We start from the raw sequence: 23,928 nt of genomic DNA, 5'->3' as shown, positions 1-23,928 counted from the left end.
ATTTTAAGAATAAATCACTTAAAGCCCAAATTTATGGTTCTCTGATCATTCTCTCCAGCAAGCATTTTCTCACTAATCTGCCTCCTTCTTGGGCTTTTTTCCCTCCCTAATTTTGCATTTACTTAGCACATTTAAAAAAAAACAGCGGCACTTTGTACAAAAATTAGTATTCATTTGCTTTACTATGCTCTTTAACTTTTCTTGAGCAACTTCAAGTGTGTATTTTTGAGATCCTCACCAAGATATTTGATTCTGCTGGTAGGAGCCATGTTTTGCTATTTCTTTGAATCTTCCTGCCCTGGCACCTCTCCCTGCACAGCAGATTCCTTCCACCCACTTCTCTCACTCCATGGCTCCACACCAGGGGCTGGCAACCGATGGCCTGCAGCCAAATGAGGCTCTCAATTTTTATGTGGCCTGTGGCTTTAAGAACGGTTTTCTCATTTTCAAATGGCTGAAAGATAATCAAGAGACTAATATTTCTCAAAACACAGAAAGTGGGCCCTCCCTGGTGGCGCAGCGGGTTAAAGCACAGCACTGAGAATCTGAAGCCACTTCCGCATGAGTTCAATTCCCGCCTGCGGCTTGCCCCGGAGGAGACCACATGGCGAGCCAGACCTCTCCTGACCCGCCCGCTGCTTCCCTCAGCAGTGTACTTCGTCGATATGCCTGTTCTGCTCCCCACTCTGTCTCTGGTGAAGCCTCTCACCGCCCCTGAGCCTCTGGCCTGTACCCCAGTTCTGTATGAATAAATAAATAAATCTTTAAAAAAACAAACAAACAAACAAACAAACAAAAAAAAAACACAGAAAGTGACATGAAATTCAGTGTCAGCATCTGTAACGCTCAACATTTGCCGACATGCTGGTTTGGGGAAGTGGTTATCCTCTTTTTTTTTTTTTTAAAGATTCGTTTATTTATTTATGCAAGAACTGGGTTACAGGCCAGAGGTAAGGGAGATGAGTGCATTCACCAGAGACAGAGTGGGGAACAGAACAGGCAGATGAACTGAAATCCACTGCTGAGGGGAGCAGTGGGCGGGTCAGGAGAAGGCTGCTGCGCTTGTGGGTCAGCAACCTGGCTGGGGATCGAACTCATGCTGCAGTGGCTGCAATAGCCTGATAGTGCTAAGACCGCTGTGCTACTAGGGAGGCCTTTGGTTATCCTCTTTAGACTTCTCTAACCTTAAGCTTTAGAGGTATTAAAATTTTGGCTGAGGTTTTACTCAGTGGAAACGAAGATTTTTAGAATATCCACATCAAAAGACAGGTTATGCCTACTGGAAACACGACTAGAAATATGTTTTACGTGTGTCAATCTGTGGAATTCTTTTAACTTTAGGCTGTCTCAAAAAAATTTCACGACATCATTTATGCTTCCAAGGGATGTACAGCACAGTCTCTGGGAAAGGAAAAATCACTTTAGAATGGTGTCCACAACGTTCATTAAGATTTCCATACTGCATCGTGACATTGTGTTTTATAAATATAATGTCAGTACCACGGCAACATGACATTACAGTTACAAAAAGAACTGGAAAACATAACCAAATGAGATCATTTAAGGAGGAAGGGCTCATCCACCTGAGTTCTCTGCAAGAAAGGCCACGTAAGGGGCTATGAAACTGCTAAGCAGAGAAAAATAACTCAACATCAAGGACCTGGACTTGGGTCAATACCTGGGACTAATTATGGACTTGAAACATTTTAAGATATTTTTCCTCCATAGGACATAGTGTGAAGGAGAAGGTAACAAATGAGAGAGAATGCCACATACCTACCCCAAACAGCTGTTTATTTCCTCTCTGTTTAAATTATTAAAACTTACCTGTAAGATGCTATGGTTTGAATTTAAAGTGTTTGAAGAGAAATCACTACAAATTGACATAAGCAGTCACTGAAGTGATAGCAGTGTAAGCCTGTACCAAGAAGAGAAGCATAACACAATTGTAAAACACAGTATTTCTTTACCTTGTTCTTGTTTAATCCTCTCTCTTTCTGCGTATCCTGCAGTTAGCATATTAATTCTGTTAAGCCACCTGAAAAAAAAAAAGTCCAAAAAAAATGAGTAACAAAGCAACTTAATTTATCATAGTTTACTTCTTAGAAATAATTGTTTTAAGATGTCTCAGGATACACGAAATAACCCCACATAAAAGGTATGTCCTTTGCCCCCTGGACATGTTTAGTCATTCCAGAGCTGCAATTTGGTATAGTACAAAAAAACCGGCTTCCACAGCAAAGATACTATTTCAGCAGAAAAGCCTTAGGCACACATTTGTTCGTGTTTATAATGTAAAGGCTTTTAAGATGACCAAAGCCCTATTAATTTTGTTGCTCCCAGTACAGAAGCACTCCAGACATTTCTGTTGTTTCTTCATATCAAATGTTACTTTAGCAATACTTAACCAGTATCAGATATAATCTGTCTCGACGCAAAAGGGAAAAAGCTATGGACCTTTCCTGTCAAAATAAATTTTATTATAAAAGACTGGTTTTGAAGAAGCTCATTAAAGTTGAATGATCCAAGGGGAAATACGTAACTGGAGTATTGACAAATTTTGACTTTAAATACAAGGGTATAGGTTTTCTAAAGATACAACGAACACATATAATTTGAACTTCTATTTGAACAAAAGAAAGAATAATAGTCCAGAAACAACTACATCTTAGATCTTTCTTCTTACAGTAGTGTTGCTACTGGTAATATAAAGACTGTCCATTTCAAAGTTTTAGTTCAATGTCCATCTTTTGGCCCACCTGGTCTTTCATCATTCCAGATGTTCACACTGCATCCGATTATCAAATCACAAATTCTCTAACCTGAAAATTTCCACTGGTGAATACGGAACAATCTAAGATCCATAAACTTTCCTGAATAAGAAGTAAGAAAGAGCCTGCTTGCCAAACTAGCTTGACTAAGCTGGGGATCACTAGTATAGTAAACATTAAATGGTGAAATAGTCTGATTGAGATATATTTTTAAGAAAAACACGGTATTTTACAATTTTTTTCTCTTAAGAGCTCAATGCCCCTGACATTCTTTGAAGTGGCATATATGTCATCATGTATACCAAGGGGTGTTATCTGTGTGTCAGATGCTTAGAATATCTTGAAAAGGGAGGAAAATTGTGTCTCTAGTGGACAAAATTGCATCTGTGGAAATTTAAGCTTTAATTTTAAGAATAAATCACTTAAAGACCAAATTTATTTTGACAAAAGTTACAATGTAATTATCACTTTAACTATGTTTGGGAAGTGAAGAAAGGACTACAGCGGAAATTAAGTAAAGACTGAGTAAATGAATTCAGCAACACGGTATACAAACATATACTCCAGAAAATTACAAACTCTAAGTCAAAAAGTCAACTTCATGACAAGTAACCTTTAAAAGATGATTTTAATCAGTAGTAAAAGGTCAAAATTAAAATGCAACCCACAGGTCATTTGTAGTGAGAAAGGGGTTGAATTTGTACTACAAGACAAATCTTAGCACTACTTGTGGAAAAGGCTGGCCTAATGTTTTTTGGGTGAAAATGAACATTAAATTTTAATCCAGTACCTTATACCTACTAACTTAAAAAAGTCACTGAAATTTCATGATTGCATTTTATCAGAAGTCTAAAGAACATGAAGTCTTTATGAGATGAGTCAGGAAACTAAAAATAGGTTTCCTTAATTTTTTACTTATTTAAATAAGTTAATTAAGTAAATTAAATAAATGTTTGAATAAATTAGATATCATTCAAATGAAAGAACATTTTACTAAGTGCTTGCTAAGTGATTAATGATGAGCTCTGTTTTAGGGGTACAGTAATGAATAAGACACTATTTTTGCCTTCATTATGTTCCAGAACTGCTAAATGCTAAGATAATTTAAAAAAACAAAACTACTTTTAGAAAGAAAAATTCTGCTTCTAATAAAAACTTTTCAAAAGTGTGTGGATACACTAAGGCCACTTCAGACAGCCATAAAAGGCTGTACAGCTGATGGGGCCATCATAGACAAACTTGTCTTGAAGACCTCAGCTGGAAGTTTACCCATATGCTTGCTGCAGCTATGATTTCATATTTATAGAGCGTTGCAAATGACAGACATATATACATTAATTAAGTTAAGATATGTTGGGGAGAGCCTGTATGTTTCAGGAATTGCTCAAGGCACTGAGGTTACAGAGATAACAAAACAAAGTCTCTGCCTTCATGATGCCAATATCCCAGTGAAGACAGGCAATGAAAAGAGGTACAACAAACATGCCAAATAACTTATAAAAATAAAAATTGTTTTTATTTAAAAAAATAAAAGAGAAGTAAACAATTGTGATTATGGATACAAGTATTTTCAAACATACTGATGGGGGAGTTCTTTAATATTTGACCTAAATTCAATACCTTACCATTTCACCAATCCTTTAAAACAAGAAAATATAGGTATGGGTATATTGGGCCTACCGAGAACATTCCAGTGAAACTGTCAATAATTGCAGAGAATAACATATTGAGAGTGAAAAAATAAGAACCATGGGAGAAATGTACCAATAATAATTACCAAATAGAAACTGGTGAGTCTTCACAATTAAAGGGACATCTGTGCTGACATGATAAGGAATGCATGGGCCAAATGAATTCAGTAAATAAGTCTCAGAATACTTGAGAAACATGATGTTTTGTTTTCTTCCCACAGATTTCACAGATTGGCCAATTTTTTTTTTTTAATGTTTCAATGCTCATTTCTGAGGGAACAGATGGATTGTGGTGGGGTGCTCAAAAGTGTTTTTGCAAATCACCCCATAATCAAACTATAGCTGTCCAAAAAATAGAAGGTGACATTTTAATATTTTATGTACCTATACATATACTTGGGTATATGTATGGTTGTGCATGTGTGATTTTTATGGAGAACACTCAAGCTTAGTGATTATTCCATTTACCAGGTCCTATAACAATTAGCACTATATTAAAGACATATATGATCATGCTTTAGAAACTATGAAATAATCAAAAGGTATATATTTATACTTACTATAGTAGTAATAATTATATTCTAAACATGTCATCTCTTGAATATTGAGGTATATGCCTTTAAAATATTACTCATAAAATAAACCAATGCTCAGATCATCTTGTCTCATGTAACAATCAGGTTATTGAACAAAGTATTACTAGCAATCACTTAGCTAGTGCTTGCAACTTAACAGTTATTTTAAGTCTTTGACATTGGCTTATAAATTCCTCAAGAAAGACTTTTGGGAAGAAATGGTTACTATCTTCATTTTTTAAAAGGTTCAATAACACAGTGTAGGAGGTCAAGTTCTTCGTCTAAGATCACACAGCTAGTTAAAAGAGAGCTGAGTCTCTTTGATAGTCTGGTCCCAAAGGCCATGCTCTTGACCAGTCAACTATGCTCAGCCTGTCCCTAGCTGTCAGCAGATTATACAGGTAATGTGTGCTGCCTGGGGAAGATCTATAAATGTGAGAATCTTGAAACTTCAATCAAATTTCTATAATTTTAGAAAAGGGAGAGGAAAGAAAAAGAATAAAGAACAAACTCATAAAAGCTAAAGTAGAACCACAAAACAGAACGTTGTAGAATGAGGAAAGAAAAAAAAATAGATTTTTCCCAGTGTTACCAAGAACCTACAGCCATTTTGGCTGTGCAATCCAGTTGGGTGACAGATAAAAAGGGACAGGGAGATACTAAGTTTGCTTAGACCTGAATTATTGAGATGGATGTTTGGTCATAAACAGTCAGCACACAAAGAAGTCAGCTTTTCTCGGTAGTAGATATTGTAACCCCCGCCCTGCTCCCTCCAGCTGACAGACCCCAGGAATATAGTTGAAGACATAGTCTTGAAATGGATTTAAAAAAAAAAAAATCTCTCTCTTTTTTTTTGGTGGTATTTTTTTTGGGGGGGGGGAATCTGTGGATTCTGACACATTTTGGTAAACATGACTGTCAGTAAATTTATTTATTTATGTATTTTATTTATTTTGGCTTTGTAAATGTCATTTTTGAGAATTCTAGTGTTACCACAGTGGGGAAAAAAAGAGATTATTAAAAAATGTCATACTTTGATATTAAACATGGTCACACAGAACTGTGGCCAGGTCAGTTTAATTTTAAACATCCAGCCAGATACTTCAATGACTTTATTCTGTAAGCATTAACATGAAACACTTAGATTTATAAGTCTAATTGCTTTTCTCAGTAGTTTGAAATTTAAGTCATACCTTACCTGTTCATATCATCAAGATGCTCAGCAGCAAAATAAAAGCTTTTGATTTTAGGATGACAGGCTTTGAATGCACTGCAAAAGGAAACAAAGTACATTTATGTTATTTCACATTGAGAAATAAATTAGAACTGAATAATTTTTATGGGTAAAATTACTTCAACATCTAACCTAAGCTCACATTTATAATGCTTCTGTCGTGATGACAGAAATTAGTAAAATTTCAATTTTCTGCCCATAACAATTTCTTATTATCTCAGTTTGAAAGCATCAGACCAACCTATAAGATAAAAGCTAAACATGTTTAAATAATCCATATCCTCTCTGTCCCCCAAATAAAGTCAACTTACTATTTCTTGCGGCATTCACTGGCTCTATCAATTTTAAATTCAGGTAGACTTATGAATCCTTCAGCTTTTTCATCCTAAAGAGACAACATTCTCAGTTAGGGTATTACATATAAAGGTTGAAATTGATGCTACTATATATTATTATGACTTAAATAGACATATCAATAAATCTGTTCATTTGTTTTCTATATTCCAATAAGTCAAAGATATATTTTGAACATTTAAAATATACAGAAAACTAAAAAAAAAACTTAACATCAAAATTATAGGAAATTCTTTCATTCTAAAAGTGAAATATTTTTTGAGTAATTTTCTCTTCAGATATTTGTATATACTTTTATAACATAAAGTAACATCAGCCCACATTTGTAATTCGCAATTTTCCAACACTTGCAATGGTCAGATGCAAAATATAGGGAAATGTATCAATCTCTTTGCCATTTATCAAACATGAATTAAAAACTATTCCACATATTCAAGATTTTACAAATGAATTAGGTTAATTTGATCCTCAAATATCTAATGTGGAATATTGCTTCAACTATCTGGTATGGTGTAATAAAAGGTCATCTTTCACTTGGGAAATTGAATAAAATCCATATAATCTCCCCTCTCTAGTGCAGGATGGAAAGACAACTGAAGATAACTACCCCAAATCTTAGCTGTAAGTTACCCACCAGGCTGAAACTACCTCTGGCTAAGCCCTTGAGTGGTTGGCATCCCTTTTATGCTTATGATCAAGCTCCTAAGATTGTAACTGTCTTAAGCTTTCATCTATGCTGTGCCCATTATGGCTCCTTATATATCAAAGTTAAGTAAGATTACACCACCATCTGCTATCCTGAAAAAACAGAGAGAATCTGAATTTTTTTTATTGTGTGTGTAGATATCCAACATGGAATATATATATGATAAAAATAGCAGCATTATAACTTTTTCAATATTTGCTTATTTTCCCTCCAAGCCTCAAGTAAATATCTTATTCTCAACTCTCTCAACTTTGATTTGTTATATTACCTTTGACACATTTAATTGAAAACTTTAAGATGTGAACAGATTTGAATTATCTTTTGGGTAGTTATTCTCTCCATAGAAAGAAGCAATGAGGACTTTTTACATTTCTCCTTAAAAAAAAAAAAAATCAAACTAGTGTACTCTTACAATATCTAGTATGGAATTATTCATTCACCTCTCACAAAAGTAACACAATCACAGTAACTCTCATTCAAACACAGCTACTGTTCAATTTGAAAGTTAGAATATAATTTAGCATACAGTCAAAATGTCTACAAGTAAACTTACAGTAAAGGAAACACAGATAGTATAATTTGATACTTGGGCATAAAAGAAGCATTTAATACAGATCTGTTAAGTAAAAATGTAAAATTATGGTTTAGTATATTAAAATGGGCACACTGAAGTAAAAGAGAAGATTTTTTATACAATTTATAATTGCAAAAAAAGTAACAAAAGTATAGGAAATAGCCAAATCCTTCTACATGGGTAATATGGAGATTTTTATTAAATAGCAAAATATTTATTCAAAGTGTTAAATAAGAGATGAATTTGAAAAATATTATTAATAGTATATTGATTAATTACTTAGTGTATGCCAGGCATTGCTTAAATGAGCTTCACATGTATTGCTTCATTTCCTCCATAGCTAAGTCCAGTGAGCTGGGTGCTACCATTACTTCCATTTTTTAGAAGAGGAGAATAAAGAACAGTAACTCAGGTGGTGCTAAGTCTACTCTTAACCTCTTATGTTTATGTTAGGTAAGAAAAATCGAAAAAAATTCAGGTCACATTAATTTTTTTAAGAGTTATTTATTTATGCATACAGAACTGGGGTACAGGCCAGAGGTGCAGGGGCAGTGAGAGGATTCACCAGAGACAGAGAGGGGAGCAGAACAGGCAGAGGGATGAAGTACACTGCTGAGGGGAGCAGCGGGCGGGTCAGGAGAGGTCTGCCATGCCATGTGGGTCACCTCTGGGGCCTGGGATCGAACTCATGCTGAAGTGGCTTTAGCTTCTTAGTGCTGTGTTTACCTGTTGTGCCACCAGCGAGAGCCCAGGTGACATTAATTTACTTAAATTACAATGGACTTCCTCTCCCCCCTAAATATACAGAAAATAGTTAAAATTTTCAAACACAAAGACATTTAAAAAGCGATATGAAAATTCTACATATGACCATTTTAGGTAAGGTTACTGTTTGAATTAGCATGGTAGTTTTAGTTGGAGATACAGAATTTTTGATACTGTGTATGTACTCCAGATGTGTTGCTACATTAGAATAACTGAGAAAACTATCTTTCCAGAGCTATAAAATGCAATCATTTTTAAAAGGCAGCTTGAAAAATAACCAGAACTTCTCTGAATTATCCTTAAAGTGATTATGATTTAGTCTCAAAATGGCGGTTCTCCTCAGTTAAATATAGAAAATGGCTGCGAAAACAAAACATGCTTTATCTTACCTCCTCATTAATATACCAATATAGGGATGCATCCTTTAGGACAAACCAATATTTCTTCCATTTTTGTGAAAAATAACTCTTCGCATCTTTCTTTTTCCAAAGCCAGCCCTCACAGTCACCTCGGCCAAGATCTTTGCAAGAAATTCGTCTTTTGCTCTTGCCAGCTATAGGACCTAAAGATAATGGTGAGTAAAAGTGCTATATTTTGTACTACTGTGAAGGCAGAAGTTCACATCTATAAGGTCACAGAAATAAGTCTGGGAATGTAACGTTAAAAATCCTAATTTTCACAAGAGAATAGAAAAGTATGAAAATCTTTCACCCCTTTACCCCCACACCAGTCACATGATTTAATCAGAAGAGGTCTCAAAACCTGTGGAGACCATGTGTGCCTTGTCTCATAACGGACCCGAAGGAGCAGTTCTCAGCAGCTCTCGTACTTTCTCCACAGTACACTGGGCACCGGCAAGAGAGATCAGGTGAAGTGTGCTGGGGATTACCCCAAGGCAAAGTGAGCAGCAGGTAAGTGTTTCATTCCCTTTTCTTACCTTTGTTTTTCTTCTTTGATTTGTGCTGCAGAGAAGACTGTTGAAATGTCTGAAATCAAAGACAGGAAAGAATGTTATACCAAGCAGAACTCTCAAGAGTTCTACAATGACTCTGAACTCCAGTCAGAGAAAGTACTTTGTTTTTATAAAGCCTCAAAACAAATTCATATTTATCATGCCCCTTAACTTTTCAATCTCCCTTGAAACAGGAGAGATTATCTTTGTCCTTATTTTGCGGCAGAGAAATCAGGGCACAGTGCAATGGTAAAACTAAGGGCTCTTACACATGTGTTGTTCCACCTTGCTCCTTTTCTAGGGGTTTATTGTGTGTTTTTCAGGCAGTATCTCATTTGAGTTTCATAAAAATCCTATGAGACAGGCAGGCAAATATGACTAACATTTGTTCCTTTTAAGTTCATTTGATTCCAGAAACCAACATCACCTACTGATGTCCTAGGTGTTCTCTTTCTGTTCCTAAATATTTCAACACTTGGATCAAAATTTTCTTCTCAGACCTACTAGTGTCACTATAATTAGTAGGTGGTTATCATGTAGGGGATATCAGCACCTCACTCCTCAGTCCCTCACTTCCTGTGATTCTAACTTCCTCACTCCTCAGTCACCCACCCCCATGACATGTTTATTATCTTAAGCACACCCTAATCATTGCCTTCAATACCCATGGTGTACACAGTCCAATGCTCCCACACAGCAATTTTTTTTAATTAAAAAATTTTTTTCTTATAACAGCTTATTTTTACACCATTTTGTACATTCCCCCCGCCCCCCCCATCTCAATTGTCATCCCTGAGGGTTTCCCATCACCAAGTCACCTGTGTGCCATCACCATAGTCCCGTGCATTTCCCCCGCCCCCGTTTTTGATCCCATTCCCCACTCCACCCCTACAAAATGTCTCTGCCACACAGCAATTTTAAGAAAATATTTATTGAGATGAGCAATTCATTGTCCCTAACAACCTTTTGTGCCTTTATTTTCCTTCTACTTGGTTCCCATGTATGGGACATCATAATCATCCTGTGAAACTTGCTCCCTATATCCTACTTACCTGGCTAAACAACCTGCCTATCTGTTTACTACATGTTAAGGACCAGGATAGCTCAATGTCTTAACATAAAAACTTACAACCGTACTGACTGGCCTAGCTTTTGATTAGTCTATAAATCACCTATTTCAGTCAGTCAGTCTACTAGGCTTAGGTATTAGTGGTGTAATAAGGCTAACTAGGGTTTTGCTGGTGGTGCAAGGGTTTAAAGCATAGCACTGTAAAGCTACCCACAGTCACTGCAGCACAAGTTCAATCCCCAGGCAAGGAAGTGACCCACAGGGCACAGCAGATCTGTGCTATCTTACCCACTGCTCCCCTCAGCAATATTTCGGTCAGTCCCACTGTACTGCTCCCTACTTTGTCTCTGGTGAATCCTCTCACCCTCCCATACCCTTTGGCCTGTACCCCAGTTTTTGTATGCATGCAGGCGAGCATGCATACATACATAAATAAATCCTTTTTAAAGGGCTAACTATGTTCATATGATTAGCTAGCCAACAGGGAACAGGTAGCTAACAAAGGCATACCTTTGAGGGACAATTGGATTTTGTTTACTAGGTTTTTATATACATTTTTATTTTGGTGACATACTTTCTATTCCATAATCCTTAGCATCTGTACATTCCTAGGATTGTTTTGGCTTTCGGAACCATCAGAATTTCCTTCATAATCATGTCATCCTATTTAAACATCTCAGTTCCTTGACTTCTCTTCCCCATAGTATATTATAGCTCTGCACTATATTGACATACTTCCTTATTTAGCACCTTTGTTCAAAAAATAAATTCTACTTAGATAACTTTCTTATTTTATATATGATTTACATAATTATCATGAATCTAATGATGGATGGATAGAAGTCCTAAAAATAAGGATCAGATCATTTATAACCAAGAAATAATCACCCAAGTGTCAAAGCAATATTAATATGTAGGTATGCAGGGATGTGTGCATGTGTATGAAACATCGATCTGTGACTCCAGAAAGTCACAGTCAATTTTAGACAGAAAGCATAAAAGATAAAACTCATTAAGCTGTATTGATTTTCTCGAGTGCACTTTGCTTCAAAATAACTCAAATAATAACTCAGGCTAGTGCGCTTAAGTATAGTTAATTTACATATAGTTATTCCCCCTAAATTGCTTGGTTGTAAAATTACTGATTGGATTTTTTTCCTTTTTGTTTGCACAAGTAATCATAATTTAACAGCTCATTTTTTTTTAAATGACAAAGACGAGGGTGGTTTGTTTTTAAGAAGCTACATGGCCAACAGACAGCTCAAAAAAACTGAGTTATATAATATACATTCTATGTTTTTTGCATTATATTGCTTAGATCTTAAAGGTCTACTTTATTAAAAATCTACACAAAAATAGCTCTCCAGGTTTTCTTTTTAACAAGATTGTTTTTCTTTCTTTACAAATATATTCTCACACTGATCATGACTGCAAAATATAATCAGTGCACATATTGTTGAAACCTGAGAACTCCTAGGCACTCAGCACAAATTTATCCATAAAAGAAGCAAAGCCTTAGATGTCTTTTGTTAATATAAATATTACAATGGAATTCTCTTAAGAGACTCCATCATTTCCCCAGTGACAAGACATTTTCTAAAATGAAAAAGTTCATTGAATTATGTGCTTTTGAAAGTAATGGGGAATAACAATGAAAATCACAGTATAGAAACTAGGTTTTGTACAGAAAAGACTTAATATAGCAGTCCCGAGGCTGCTATTTTAGAAAGGTTTTCTGACAAGTTTGGTTCTCAGCTGGCATTTGGGAACTTAGCTGGCGGTTTCCTATACTTACATGAAGTTTCTCTAAGTGATAGACTGTTTTGCCCACTAGGACACTAAACACCTTCTCTTCTTGTGAGAGCCTGGAATTTTTATAGTTGCTACAAAGGGGTGCCCCTGTGATAAAGCGAATGAAACCCTTCGTTGCTTAGCCTTTAATGGATTTCTTTGTGTGGGGACACTACACACATAAATGCATTTTTTCCCCTATTGAACACACATTTTTGTGTAGTCGGTCATGAGAGGGAGAGAGCATAGGAAGCTTGAACATTAATTTCTCCAGATGCCGTGGAAATTTCATTTTCCTTGTTGATCTGTTTACCATTGCTGTGTCACTGTAATAAACCTTAGCTATCTGTACAATTTTATGTTGAGTCCTATGAGTACTTTACTTAATCATTGGACATGTGGGTGATCACTGGGGCTTGTGATTCAGTCACATTTAAAAGATCCCTTACAAACTGAAAAGAGAAATGGCTCACTACTTATATATATAAATAAGCTTCTGACAATGAAGGTTTCCTATGTCATGTCATCAGCAATAGTGTGACTAAGCACCCTAAGCTTACAAATTTATAATTCGTATAGTCTTTTCAAGTAGAACTGATGGAAGTATTCATTTTGAGAGGCAGATATTTTATTTTTCAGTTTCTAATGACATCATGAAAAATTCAATAAGACTAAGGCATTAAGAATAGACATGTTACTAAAATGGATAATAGTCATCACATAACATGCTAAAACTAAAAAAAGAACCCTGAAACCTTTGCATTCATGATGATGCATGTTTTTCTTATCAGAGTGAAAATTTGTAATATATACATATTTTAATTTTCAGATTATCCTTTTTCTAGATACATGTGCAAGTAACTTTCTTTGGAAGCTATTTACAACAGTGTGTAAGTAGCAAACTTGTTTTGTTTGCTTTTGAACAAAAATCTTTCACTCAAAATCAAAGCTTAGCTGGGTATAGAATTCTGAGTTGGAAATTTCCCTCAGCAATTTGAATATATTTATTTTCTTTTGGCATACTGCTGCTCTTAAAACACCTGTGGCTACCTGCCATTTGTTTTTATTGGTTTTTATAGCTTTTAAATATTTTTCTTTATTCCTAATAATCTGTAAGTGTACTCAATGTGCTCAGGCTATAAATTAATTCATTCTATATAAACATTATGTTGTTCTTGAATAAATTATGTAATTCTGAAAAATTTCAAGTATTATCTCATCAAATGGTTTTCTTTACTAGTCCCACTTTTTACTTCCTCTAGACATATGTTGGTATCTCTCAATTATCTTTCATATTTTTCCCCTTTCATGTTTCTGCAATTTTTTTCCTCTCCTGTGCAATGATTTTTAGGTAAATTAATAATCTTTAGTCTATAATTATATCCTATCTTAAGTTTATCTGCTAGGCTCTGAGCCTAGCAGATATGTGGCTTCAGTTCCCATTTATCATTGAGAAATTTTAACTTTTCTTCTGATACTTGGTGACTAGATTTTGTTTTTGATCACAATCATCTTCTTATGTATATGGGTTATAGGGTGTGTGTGTGTGTGTGTGTGTGTGTGTGTGTGTATGAAGCTAAAATATAAGCTTATAATGCTTGATGACTACCAGAAATAAATTTCTTTTGTAAGCAACTGTATAGGTCAAGTCTCATAAAAAGCATACTGTTATCTTATTCCTAAAATATCATTGAATAAAATCTTTCTTAATGCCATCACTAGCACTTTATGTTTACTGACGTGTGCATCTGGTGAAAGTTCTCTGAACTTTATCTTCAGGATAGGTTACAAATTCCATCTAGACTTTTGAAACTTACAAATTCTTATCACTGGTCAGCATTTCTTTGCTGTGATACAGGCTGTTTACAGACTTAATGTGTACAAAATTGGTGTATGATATCACCACTCGTCAAAAATAATCTGCTGTTCTGGCCTTCTATACCTTAGTAAATGGCAATACCATTTCCCTTCACAATGGTTGATATCTAGAATCTTGGTGTCAACTTTAATCGCTTTCTTTCTCTTACTTCCCATAGCCAATACACCTGGATGTACTACTAGCTCTGTCTTCAAAATATGTTTACAATATGACTTTTCTTAACTCTACTACTAGCACCCTGGTTTAAGCCAACATCAGCCCTCACCTGGATTACTGAAACATCTCCTTGCTGTTTTATCTGCCTCTGCTCTTAACCCCTTTATTATTAACACAAGAACCAGAGTGATCCTGTTAAAATACAACTGAATCATGTCATTCCTCGATGCAAAACTCTCCAATTGTCCTAAATATGAAAAATGCCCCAAATCCTCTCCAGACGTTGAAGGCCCTGCATGACTTAGCACTGGTTACCTTTGCCTCCTGCTCACCACCTCTCTCCATTACTGATTTTGCTCTAGCCACACTTGTTCCTAGATCATACTACACAGTGTCCCTCTAGGGTCTAGAACAGGTATTGCTGTGGAACAGATATTGCTGTGGCTTACTTGCTTCCTCAACTCCTTCAGGTCATTACTCAAATGTTTCCTTATAAGTAAATTCTTCCCAGACTTCCATATCTAAAATTGTTATTCACACTGCCCTCAACACTTCCTGCTTTCCTTCCCTGTTTTATGTCTCTCCTTAACATTTGGCATTCTCTAAAATACTTGTATTTCATGCTTATTATATGCATTTCCTCAAAATAAATTCTATTTCATGCATTGTTTGCTGCTTAGAATAGGGCCTACCACTGAGGAGATGCTCAGTAAGGTTAAGTGAATAAAAGCTGAGTAAGCCATCAGCAAAGAGTCTTAGTTAAATGATTGTTTTAATCTAAAGGAGCTCTTTAGCAGGGAAATAACCAAGCCAGATGTCTTTTCTCCAGTAATCTATACACAGTACATTACGGAAAATTCTGTTCTCTAGTAAGCCATTTCTTTTGATATGAAAAAAAAGTCTTTAAATCCAATCTTCTTTAGCATTACTTGCACTGAAGATTTTCGTCGTGCACTTAACATTTTAAATTTGAATTCAAGATGTGGCTTGCAAAAAGTACATTAAATCTGTGTCAAAAGATATTTATGCAAATAATTATATGATGAATTATGAATGACTGTGATGAAATCATAATTCTATCCATAAAAATAGACTGTGCTAAAATAAAAGACCATTATGAAAGTATTGTTGATCCTCTTCTTAACCATGGTGATGCATGCAACAGTATTCTGTTTGGCTATAAAAGATCCCTTTTTCAGACATTTGCCTGAAAAGAACATTTGTCTTTCATTTTGTCCACAGATGTTCTGTTCAAACTTAATTCCCCCCGCTTCTGGATGAGGAAGTATGGGGGAGGGTAATTTGGGTCATTCTTATCCTGAAACTTTCAGAAGCACTTATTTTAATTGTGGAAGAAAATGACAGTTTCTGTGTTACATTTTGAAAGCTCAGCTACTATTAAATTCTTCTCAAGTTGCAAATTGCCACACTTATGGAAAAATTTGCAATCAAAATACTCTCTTGTTGCAATATAGCAACTTCCTTTTACTGTAATTTTCTGCAAAGTGCCAAAATTTCTTCAGTGACTAGTCAAACCAACAGCTTATTTTTTATACATAAGAAAAGAAAGTGCTTAGCAATTTGAAACACTTGGAGTAAGTGATAGCTTCTTCCCTGTATTTAATTGTTTAATAAACAGATAAACAAAAGCCTTTGAGTTTTAAATATTTCACAAAGAAAAGTATTTTACTTTTGAATTACTGCATGGGGGTAGAAAAAAAACCTAAATATGAGCAATCAGGGTAAGATGTTAATGGGATTAAATATCAAAGAAAGAAGTCGTTCATTTACAAGAAATAACAGCATAGGATAGCCCATTGTGGTGCACAGAGAAAAACTCTGAGCTGAGTGGGGTGGGGCGCTGGGTCTTTCAGTACTGTGCAGTGAGTTTCTCAGTTCAGTCAGTAAAGCCAACCTAACTTTTTTACTGAATAAAAATGGCTCCACATTCATTCAAAATGAAGCACACATTTAAAAATAATAAGTAGGCTAATAAATTTTTAGTCAAATAAGAATAAAAAGGCAATAAGAGGGAGGACTCTAGAAAAGGTCAGTCAAACTCTTGCGATTAGGCAGAGCCAGTATTTCATCAAGAGTATCACACACGTCAGATTCTGAAGGACAGAGCTGACTGGATCCTTAATGGTACTTACAGGTGACTTGCCTTTTCTTACAGGGCAGTAAGAGAAAAGGGGGGGGGTGGATTAATGGTGAGTTTGGGGGATGAGTAAAAGAATCACTACTCTTGGCAAACAGGAACTGTCAAGCTTAGATCATAATAACTACCATTTGCTGAGAGCTTATGTGTCGGACACACAACTAGGCACTTTGCTATCAGTTCTCAGTCTTATTCCTTACAATAAATGGAAACAGAAATGTATGAACAGTGAACTCTGTATCATAAGTCCAAACCCAGGACTCTCAGTGCTACCACCTGCCCTAATGGCGGTGCAGTGTACTGTCTTCCAAGCAGGTATTCTGCAGTCAGAGTGGCCACGTAGAGAAGAGACCAGTTGCCCATGACTCAAAGACACACATTTATGAAATCCTGCCATAATGTAATGGAAATGCAATGGTTATATGGAATACTAGTTTATGAAGGATAAAACTATATTAATGGAGCTAATTCAAAGCAGTCACATATTTTCAATCTCTAATTTTGATTCTTTTGTCAATTTTATTTTAATTAACAAGTTACATTTTTGTGTGGATAAAAAGATTTTCACTTTTTTTGGTGGGGGGAAGGGGCAACCATGAATTGTTTAATCATCGTATCTTCATGAATGGAAGGCTTGTGTTAACATTTTAATTTACTTTTTGTTTTTAATTTAACAGCTTTATAGAGCTGGGATTGATAGAAAATAAAATTTTGATACATTCTGACATACAAATACACTCATAAAACCATCACTCCACACACAGCGTGCACATGCACACACTTGTTATCCCATGAATTCTCATGCCACCTTTGTAATCCTCTCCACAACTTTTTAATTTTTCAATGAGGTAGAAACTAAAGTACAGGAAGGCAGTGAGGATCAGCCAAGGTAGATGAGAATCGGACTGCGATCACATTTTATTCCAAACCTACCGATAATTTTAACTGAACTCAGGACAACGACAAAACCCTATACTAACACTGATGAGGAAATCAGTGATGCAAATAAGGCAAGCCTGCCTCTCCACTAAGCTTTTACACAGGAGAAACCTCCCGGAGCTGATTCATCGTGTTATGTAATTTTTCACCAGATACACTGCTGATTATTATGCAATGCCTTGGTTCACTTTCTCAAGATGTGTTTTTTGCTACATTAAGTCCAAGGAAGGCAGAAACCAACTACTTCGCTTATTGCTCTATACTCAGCTCCTAGCACAAGATTTGCCATACAATTACCTGGTGAAAGTAAAAATCCATTACCGATCACCTCTGTATGTGGGACACTGAACTCTTTGCTTTTTGGCATCGTAGATGTCATCTACTAGGCACATTCTGTCCACTCTCTTTGAAACATATCCAGAGTCCACCCCCTTTTCACCACTTCTGCTTTGGTACAGTGAGCCACTTAGGCTAAAACCACTTTTATCTCTCACTTAAGCACAGCCTGCCTGGTTTCCTTGCTTCCATACTTATCCCAGTTCTTCCAATCTAGTCTCAACACACCAGCTAGAGTGAGATGCTTCGAAGGCTGGTGTTTCATTAAGAATGGGACACATGGTACCAACAGAGCAACACTGGTTGGAACCAGGAAACCCACCTTCATGTTCTTCATATTCCAGTCTGAGTGTGGTTGTCACTTAATTACTTTGACTTAATCACCTCATCTGCAGGGGCAGGGATTTACACCAGAAGCTCTTAGAATTATCTCACAGAACACTAGCATTATATGATGTGGCCTTAAAAATGAAGGGAAAAATGACTACTCATTCACCAAAGTACATGGAATTACTGTTGTTTTACAGATTATGGATGCATGTAGTCGGAGCCAATCTCAACGCCAGGATATATATTTAAAGGCACTGAGTTTGTTTAAGCTCCACCATATATGGAAATAACTTGTCAGCCATGTTATATAAGCTATTTTGGGGTGCTCAAGAATTAACATAAATTTTGTGCGAGACAAGAGGTAGAAAGTTCCGATAGGTGAAAAGCAGAACACGGACAAGCAGTCTCATTCTTGACTCTTCTATCAGTAAATGGTTGGTATCTGTACGTCACAGAAATCAAGGCAGGCTTGCCCATCTTTTGTGACAAAGACATGTTTATAGCAGACAGATTTTAGAGAGCCAGATCTGCCTTCTGAAGGCTACTGAGTGACATGGAAAATAAACTGTATGTAAAAGAAGACAGAAATAAATACGACAGAAAGAATCACATCTAATGAAGAATGCATGAAACCTAGGATTTCAGAGGAAGTCAATGTATATGGCAAGATAATTTTGTTAACAGTGATATAACTGAATTATAATGATTGAAAAAAATTTCTGGTTATTAACAGTGTCTTTATTGGAAAGAATCTGCAATGAAATAGCTTTATTGGGCTATCTTGATTTTTGGCTTGTTGCTTATAATTATACATATTTTCTCATAACAGAATTTTTGTAATGTCAATTTAATTCATTCTAACAATGCTAGCCTTTATCTAAATACCTTTATTTATAGCTAAGTGTATGTTTATGTCAAGCTCCTATGAGATTTCTTCTCTTTTAAAGACAAAACTCTTTAAAACAACTAGTGCAAATGTTTCCACATCTGCTAGTTTTGCTGCAGTTTTCTTGATCCAGAGATTTTTTTCTTCACAGCAAATTATTAAAAGAGGTTTCTGGATAGAAATAAAAGTTGTTTAGAAAGCTTAAAAGTCACCCTATGCAATCCATTTTATAATAAATAACTGGGAAAGATAAACCATATTCTTCCTCCTTTGCTATAATGAACCATCCAGCAAGACATGATTTTAAGACTAAAAAAGCAAAATTGCTTTTATGTAACAGAAGGGAAGAAAGCACTTGACAGGATTTTTTTTTTAATTCTTTGTTTGCAGCAAGAATCAAATCATCATTATGGTGTCAATTTAGATGGCATTTTCCACAGACCTCTCTGCAGTGCTATGCTCATCTTGTAAATGAGAAAACTGAGTAAGAGGAAGAAAGCAATTTATGCAAGCTCAGATATGAAAAATTAGATTTCTGTAGAGCCTGATGTTTACTGCCACTTCAGAACTGGTTGCCTCACAGGCACCTTCATTAGGTTCTATTTTTCTTATCCCATGGGTGAGGAGATTTTGGGAGTATGGCTGGAGGGAGAAAGCCAACAATATTTGTGCACTTCCACAGCGCCAGACACCATAGCAGATACATCAGTCCTCAGAGGGAGCTAAAGCTTTTTCTCAATTATAAATATACATATGGGGGGGCATAAAAGAGTAGAAGATAGCTTCAAAAAATGTTTATGGCAAATGAAGTAGATTTCATATGACCACATCTTATAATAGCCATCTGCCAAGACTGAGGACATGATGCTAATGTGGAATTGAGTGAAGGGAACTGAACAAGTGGCTAAGTTAATCTGGTGTAGGTAGGCGGCCTTCTGGTACTCTTCCACAAAGAGAAAAATGTGAAGAAATTTTAAAAAGAATAGTCTAATTTCATAACTTGTCTCTTTTAATAAGTAGAAATCTCTTTGAGTAACTCATTTTATCCTAATTATTACTTCTGTTATCTGATTGAAGAGAGATAAAATAGCTTGAAGTTCCATTTTCCAGTATCTGCTTTGGGAAACTGAAGTAAGTAGGTTGAAGGGATGAAACCGTCATAATGGTGAACGGTACACTCTGGAGTGTACTTAGTTTAATGGTAATTTAGAATTTTTCCCTCAAGCTGTGATCCTCATACATACTGTTAGAGAAATTTCAAAGCCGGTATCTCACCTGGCAGGCACCTTCAGCACCCACACAAAAACAAAACTCAATGCGGTCATTCCTTAGTGTGTCAAATTAGTGAAGCTGTAGCAATGTATTTCCGAATTGTCTTCCTTGTATGGTCCTAGTTATGCTTGGCGACAACTGTAACCGTTTTGGAGAATACAGGTGAAGTAGGTAAGTGCTGGGCGTCAGTCACTGCCATGGCTCACAGATGCTGTCCCTGCTCTGTTGTATGTTCTGTTAGTATGGGTCAGCAGCTAGGCCTACAACTCCTTGAGCTTCTTTAAGTCTTGGACCGGGAGCTTGTGAATCTCCAAGGGGAAGGACCCAGCTTTGCTGCTGCAGAGGGAGAAAGAGCTCTTATTTACATTCATGGGTTCTAGTCAGTTCAAGGTTTCCCTATTATATCCAATTTTTCTTCACCACTGTCTCTGCTGAGGTGCCTTTACCAGCTCCTCTACTGAAAAAGATCTAGTTCTTTATTCCATGTCATTTAGAGTTTTCTATTTGCCTGATTGAACCCTAACCCATATACTGATACTCTAAAGGTATGCATGTTTTGACTTTCTCTTTGCTCTCCAAGAAGTAAATTCCATTTCATATAAATGAATTAGTTCCTTTTCGAGGAGTTAAGAATAGTTACTGTTAAGAATAGCCAAGCACAATACCAAAACATTTATAGACAATGAATGACTTAACTGTGAAATAAAGGAGCGAGGTATTATTATCCTGTTCACCTATGAGAAATATGTCTAAGTTCATATAAATGACTTGAAGCTCATGTTTCATAATTCAACATTATTCTTGGCCATCTGAATGTCAGAAAAGTCAATTTTATTCTTTAATTTTGAGCCCTTTTACCTGGAGGTAATTAGATAAAAGAACTACTGTCTCTTGAGACCATTCCAGATTTATTAGAATTTAAAGAGAGAGAGAGAGAGAAGTTAACTTCCCTGTTTCCTATGCAGGAAAGTTTGTAGTTAATGTAAAATTTCTTTCCTATAAAGAATAGGGGTTGAAAACACTGATGCATTTACCAGCATTACAGGTTGTTTTGGGTTCAAGTCTATTAGGATCTTGTCCTTGGCTCAGTGAAGAAGTTGTAGAGATATTAAGAAACACATTTAGCAATATCATTTAGAACAGATTCTAGGTAGAGCTCATATACTTTGGCCCACTGCCAATTACTGTCTGAGGCAAAAGCCATTAAAAAGTCCATGAAAGCTGCAAGCAATTTAACAATGTTCTTGGAAAAGTTAACTTCGCGAAACCAGATTCTAACAGAATTCCTTAATTGTCTCTTAAACATCATTTTCACCTAAGATGTAGGCCGAGAGACCTAGGCATGTAGTTTAGTAAAAGGAATCTCTGCATAAGGTTCAGATATACACACACACAACAAATCATTAAGCTTACAGTTATATGGAGTTGGAGGATAGTGAAACCATCATGGTGGTATTAGGATTTGAGTGGGTACAAATTATGGTGCTTCACACTGAAGAGGTTCTAAAGAGTTCTAGGTATAATTTACCTGGAGTTTTATTAAATGTGAGGTGTTTGATTAAGTGAATTATGACGGCGGGGTAATGAGCTAGGTAGGGTGATTGTGGGAATAAAAAAGGCCGTTATCTGTAACATTTGAGCATGTTTCTCAGGCTACAAAGCTGAGAGATAGACACCTTGACATGAGAGTGAATTCAGCTTCTGTATCTTTGTTGATCAGGGCAGATATATATCCACATAGTTTATAATTATTCACCTTATTAATCTAGCCAAGGGCCTCTCAGAATTCATGCTGTATTTTTTCAAATGCAACAAGGAATTTGTACTCAGCTTTAAATTTCATAAATTTAAATTTAATCAATTATTTAATTCAATTTTTCTGTGTCCTGTTTTGTATGTTGCCTAACTTATCCAGATTTTATTTTGCTTCCTCACAAGCCATTAGCCAGGAACTGAAATCAGTTTGTCAATAATCTGTTTTACACACCGAGGAGAAATCTCTCTCAGGAATCAGGGTGTATTAGTCGATCTGTTTATCTTGATTGTTTAATGTTCACTTTATTAAACTTAATTTATGAGGCCAAAAGTTCAAACCTTAAAGCAATATTTTAATAATTAATAAAATTTATGAACTTAATCAGTTTCTTAGGAATTCTATTGAGTCACAAGCTCTACAAATCAAACCTTTTATGGGCTGCCAGCCCATAACAGATAACAGTTTGATACAAAGCACCAGATAACAGTTTGATACAAAGTCATCGGTGCTACAGATTTGGTTCTTCTCTGTCTTTCTGTATACTGAAAAGATTTAAATGATTCCTTTTCTTTATAATAGTTAAAGGGCCACTTACAACATCTGCATCTTGGGAGAGTTTTGGTAGTTCATAGCCTCTGAGGAATTGGTTCATCTAATAATCTAAGTTATTAAGCTCACATACAGATTCATTTGTAGTATTCCTTAATATTCTTTTAATACCTATCAGGCGTGTAATGCTAACCCTTGTTTCACTTCTAACGCTGGTAACTTGGATTTTCTCCTTAGTGTGGCTGGAGGTTTATCTATAGTTTTTGATTTTTCAAAAAAAAACCCGTGACTTTTGTTTTGATTGATTTTCTGTACTGTTTTTGTTTTTAAATTTCATTGATTCATGTTTTTTATTGTCTCCCTGCTGCTTTTTTTTTTTTTTTGAGGTGGGAGCTTAGATGAACACCTCACACATTTTTCATTTCTGAAATAAGCATTTAATGCTATAAATTTCCCAGTAAGCAAATACTGTGTTCTCATCTTTATTCAGTTCAGATTTCTTTGAGCCTTCCTCTTTTACCTATGGGTTATTTAGAAATGTGTTCTTTAATTTTCACATGGTTGGAGACCTGTGGTTTGTCACTGATTTCTAGTCTGCGTCCACTATCCCCAAAGGACATACTTCCTAAGATTCTGATTGATTTAAAATTAAGGCTGACTTATGAGTCAATATATGATCTATGCCGATGAGTATCTTGACAAGAATGCACATTTAGCTATTGCTCAGAGTCAGATAGCACTGGAAGGTAGTCAGTACCTCTACATCTTTGACATTTTACTTTATTTGTCAATTTCTCCTTCACATTCTGATAGATTTTACTGTTAGTATTTTATAACTGTTATTGGATATATATACATTTAGATGATCATTGTCTTCTTAGTGAGTGGAAGGTTTTACCCTTGTGGAGAAGAAACTTTTTACATGGATTCCACCTTATGAACAGGCAGCTGCTGTAAAGGGTTTCTGTCCTATTGGACCATTGCCACTAGGTAGGTGGTTGGTCTGGGGTCCCTAGCAGGTCTTCCTTTCCACTTACTTTGGACAGGTGACTTATGCATTTTCTCATTGCTATGGGGTTTGTATGGAAAAGATGAAGTGTATGTTTTACCTTGTCTGGAACTGAAACCTTGTGAATCTTTATGTCCCCAAAGAGTATTTCTATTTTTATCTACCTTGTTTACCCA

At 35.8% G+C, this 23,928-nt stretch overlaps 1 protein-coding gene across 1 annotated transcript in view; it reads right to left on the bottom strand.

Annotated features, from left to right (window-relative positions):
- The window catches only part of CNKSR2 (connector enhancer of kinase suppressor of Ras 2), a 207,601-nt gene that overhangs the window by 45,248 nt on the left and 138,425 nt on the right, over positions 1-23,928 (bottom strand). The window contains exons 14-18 of the mRNA XM_004690082.1: positions 9,608-9,656; positions 9,060-9,232; positions 6,583-6,656; positions 6,236-6,307; positions 1,971-2,038 (exon numbers count right to left, since the gene is read on the bottom strand). Coding sequence (XP_004690139.1) covers positions 1,971-2,038; positions 6,236-6,307; positions 6,583-6,656; positions 9,060-9,232; positions 9,608-9,656 — 436 coding nt within the window. The remainder of the gene's footprint in view (positions 1-1,970; positions 2,039-6,235; positions 6,308-6,582; positions 6,657-9,059; positions 9,233-9,607; positions 9,657-23,928) is intronic.

Source organism: Condylura cristata, unplaced genomic scaffold (assembly GCF_000260355.1).
Source record: "Condylura cristata isolate star-nosed mole 26May11 unplaced genomic scaffold, ConCri1.0 scaffold00027, whole genome shotgun sequence".
Taxonomy (NCBI): Eukaryota; Metazoa; Chordata; class Mammalia; order Eulipotyphla; family Talpidae; genus Condylura; species Condylura cristata.
The sequence above is the reverse complement of the archived record's forward strand: the minus strand, read 5'-3'. Positions and strand labels throughout refer to the sequence as shown.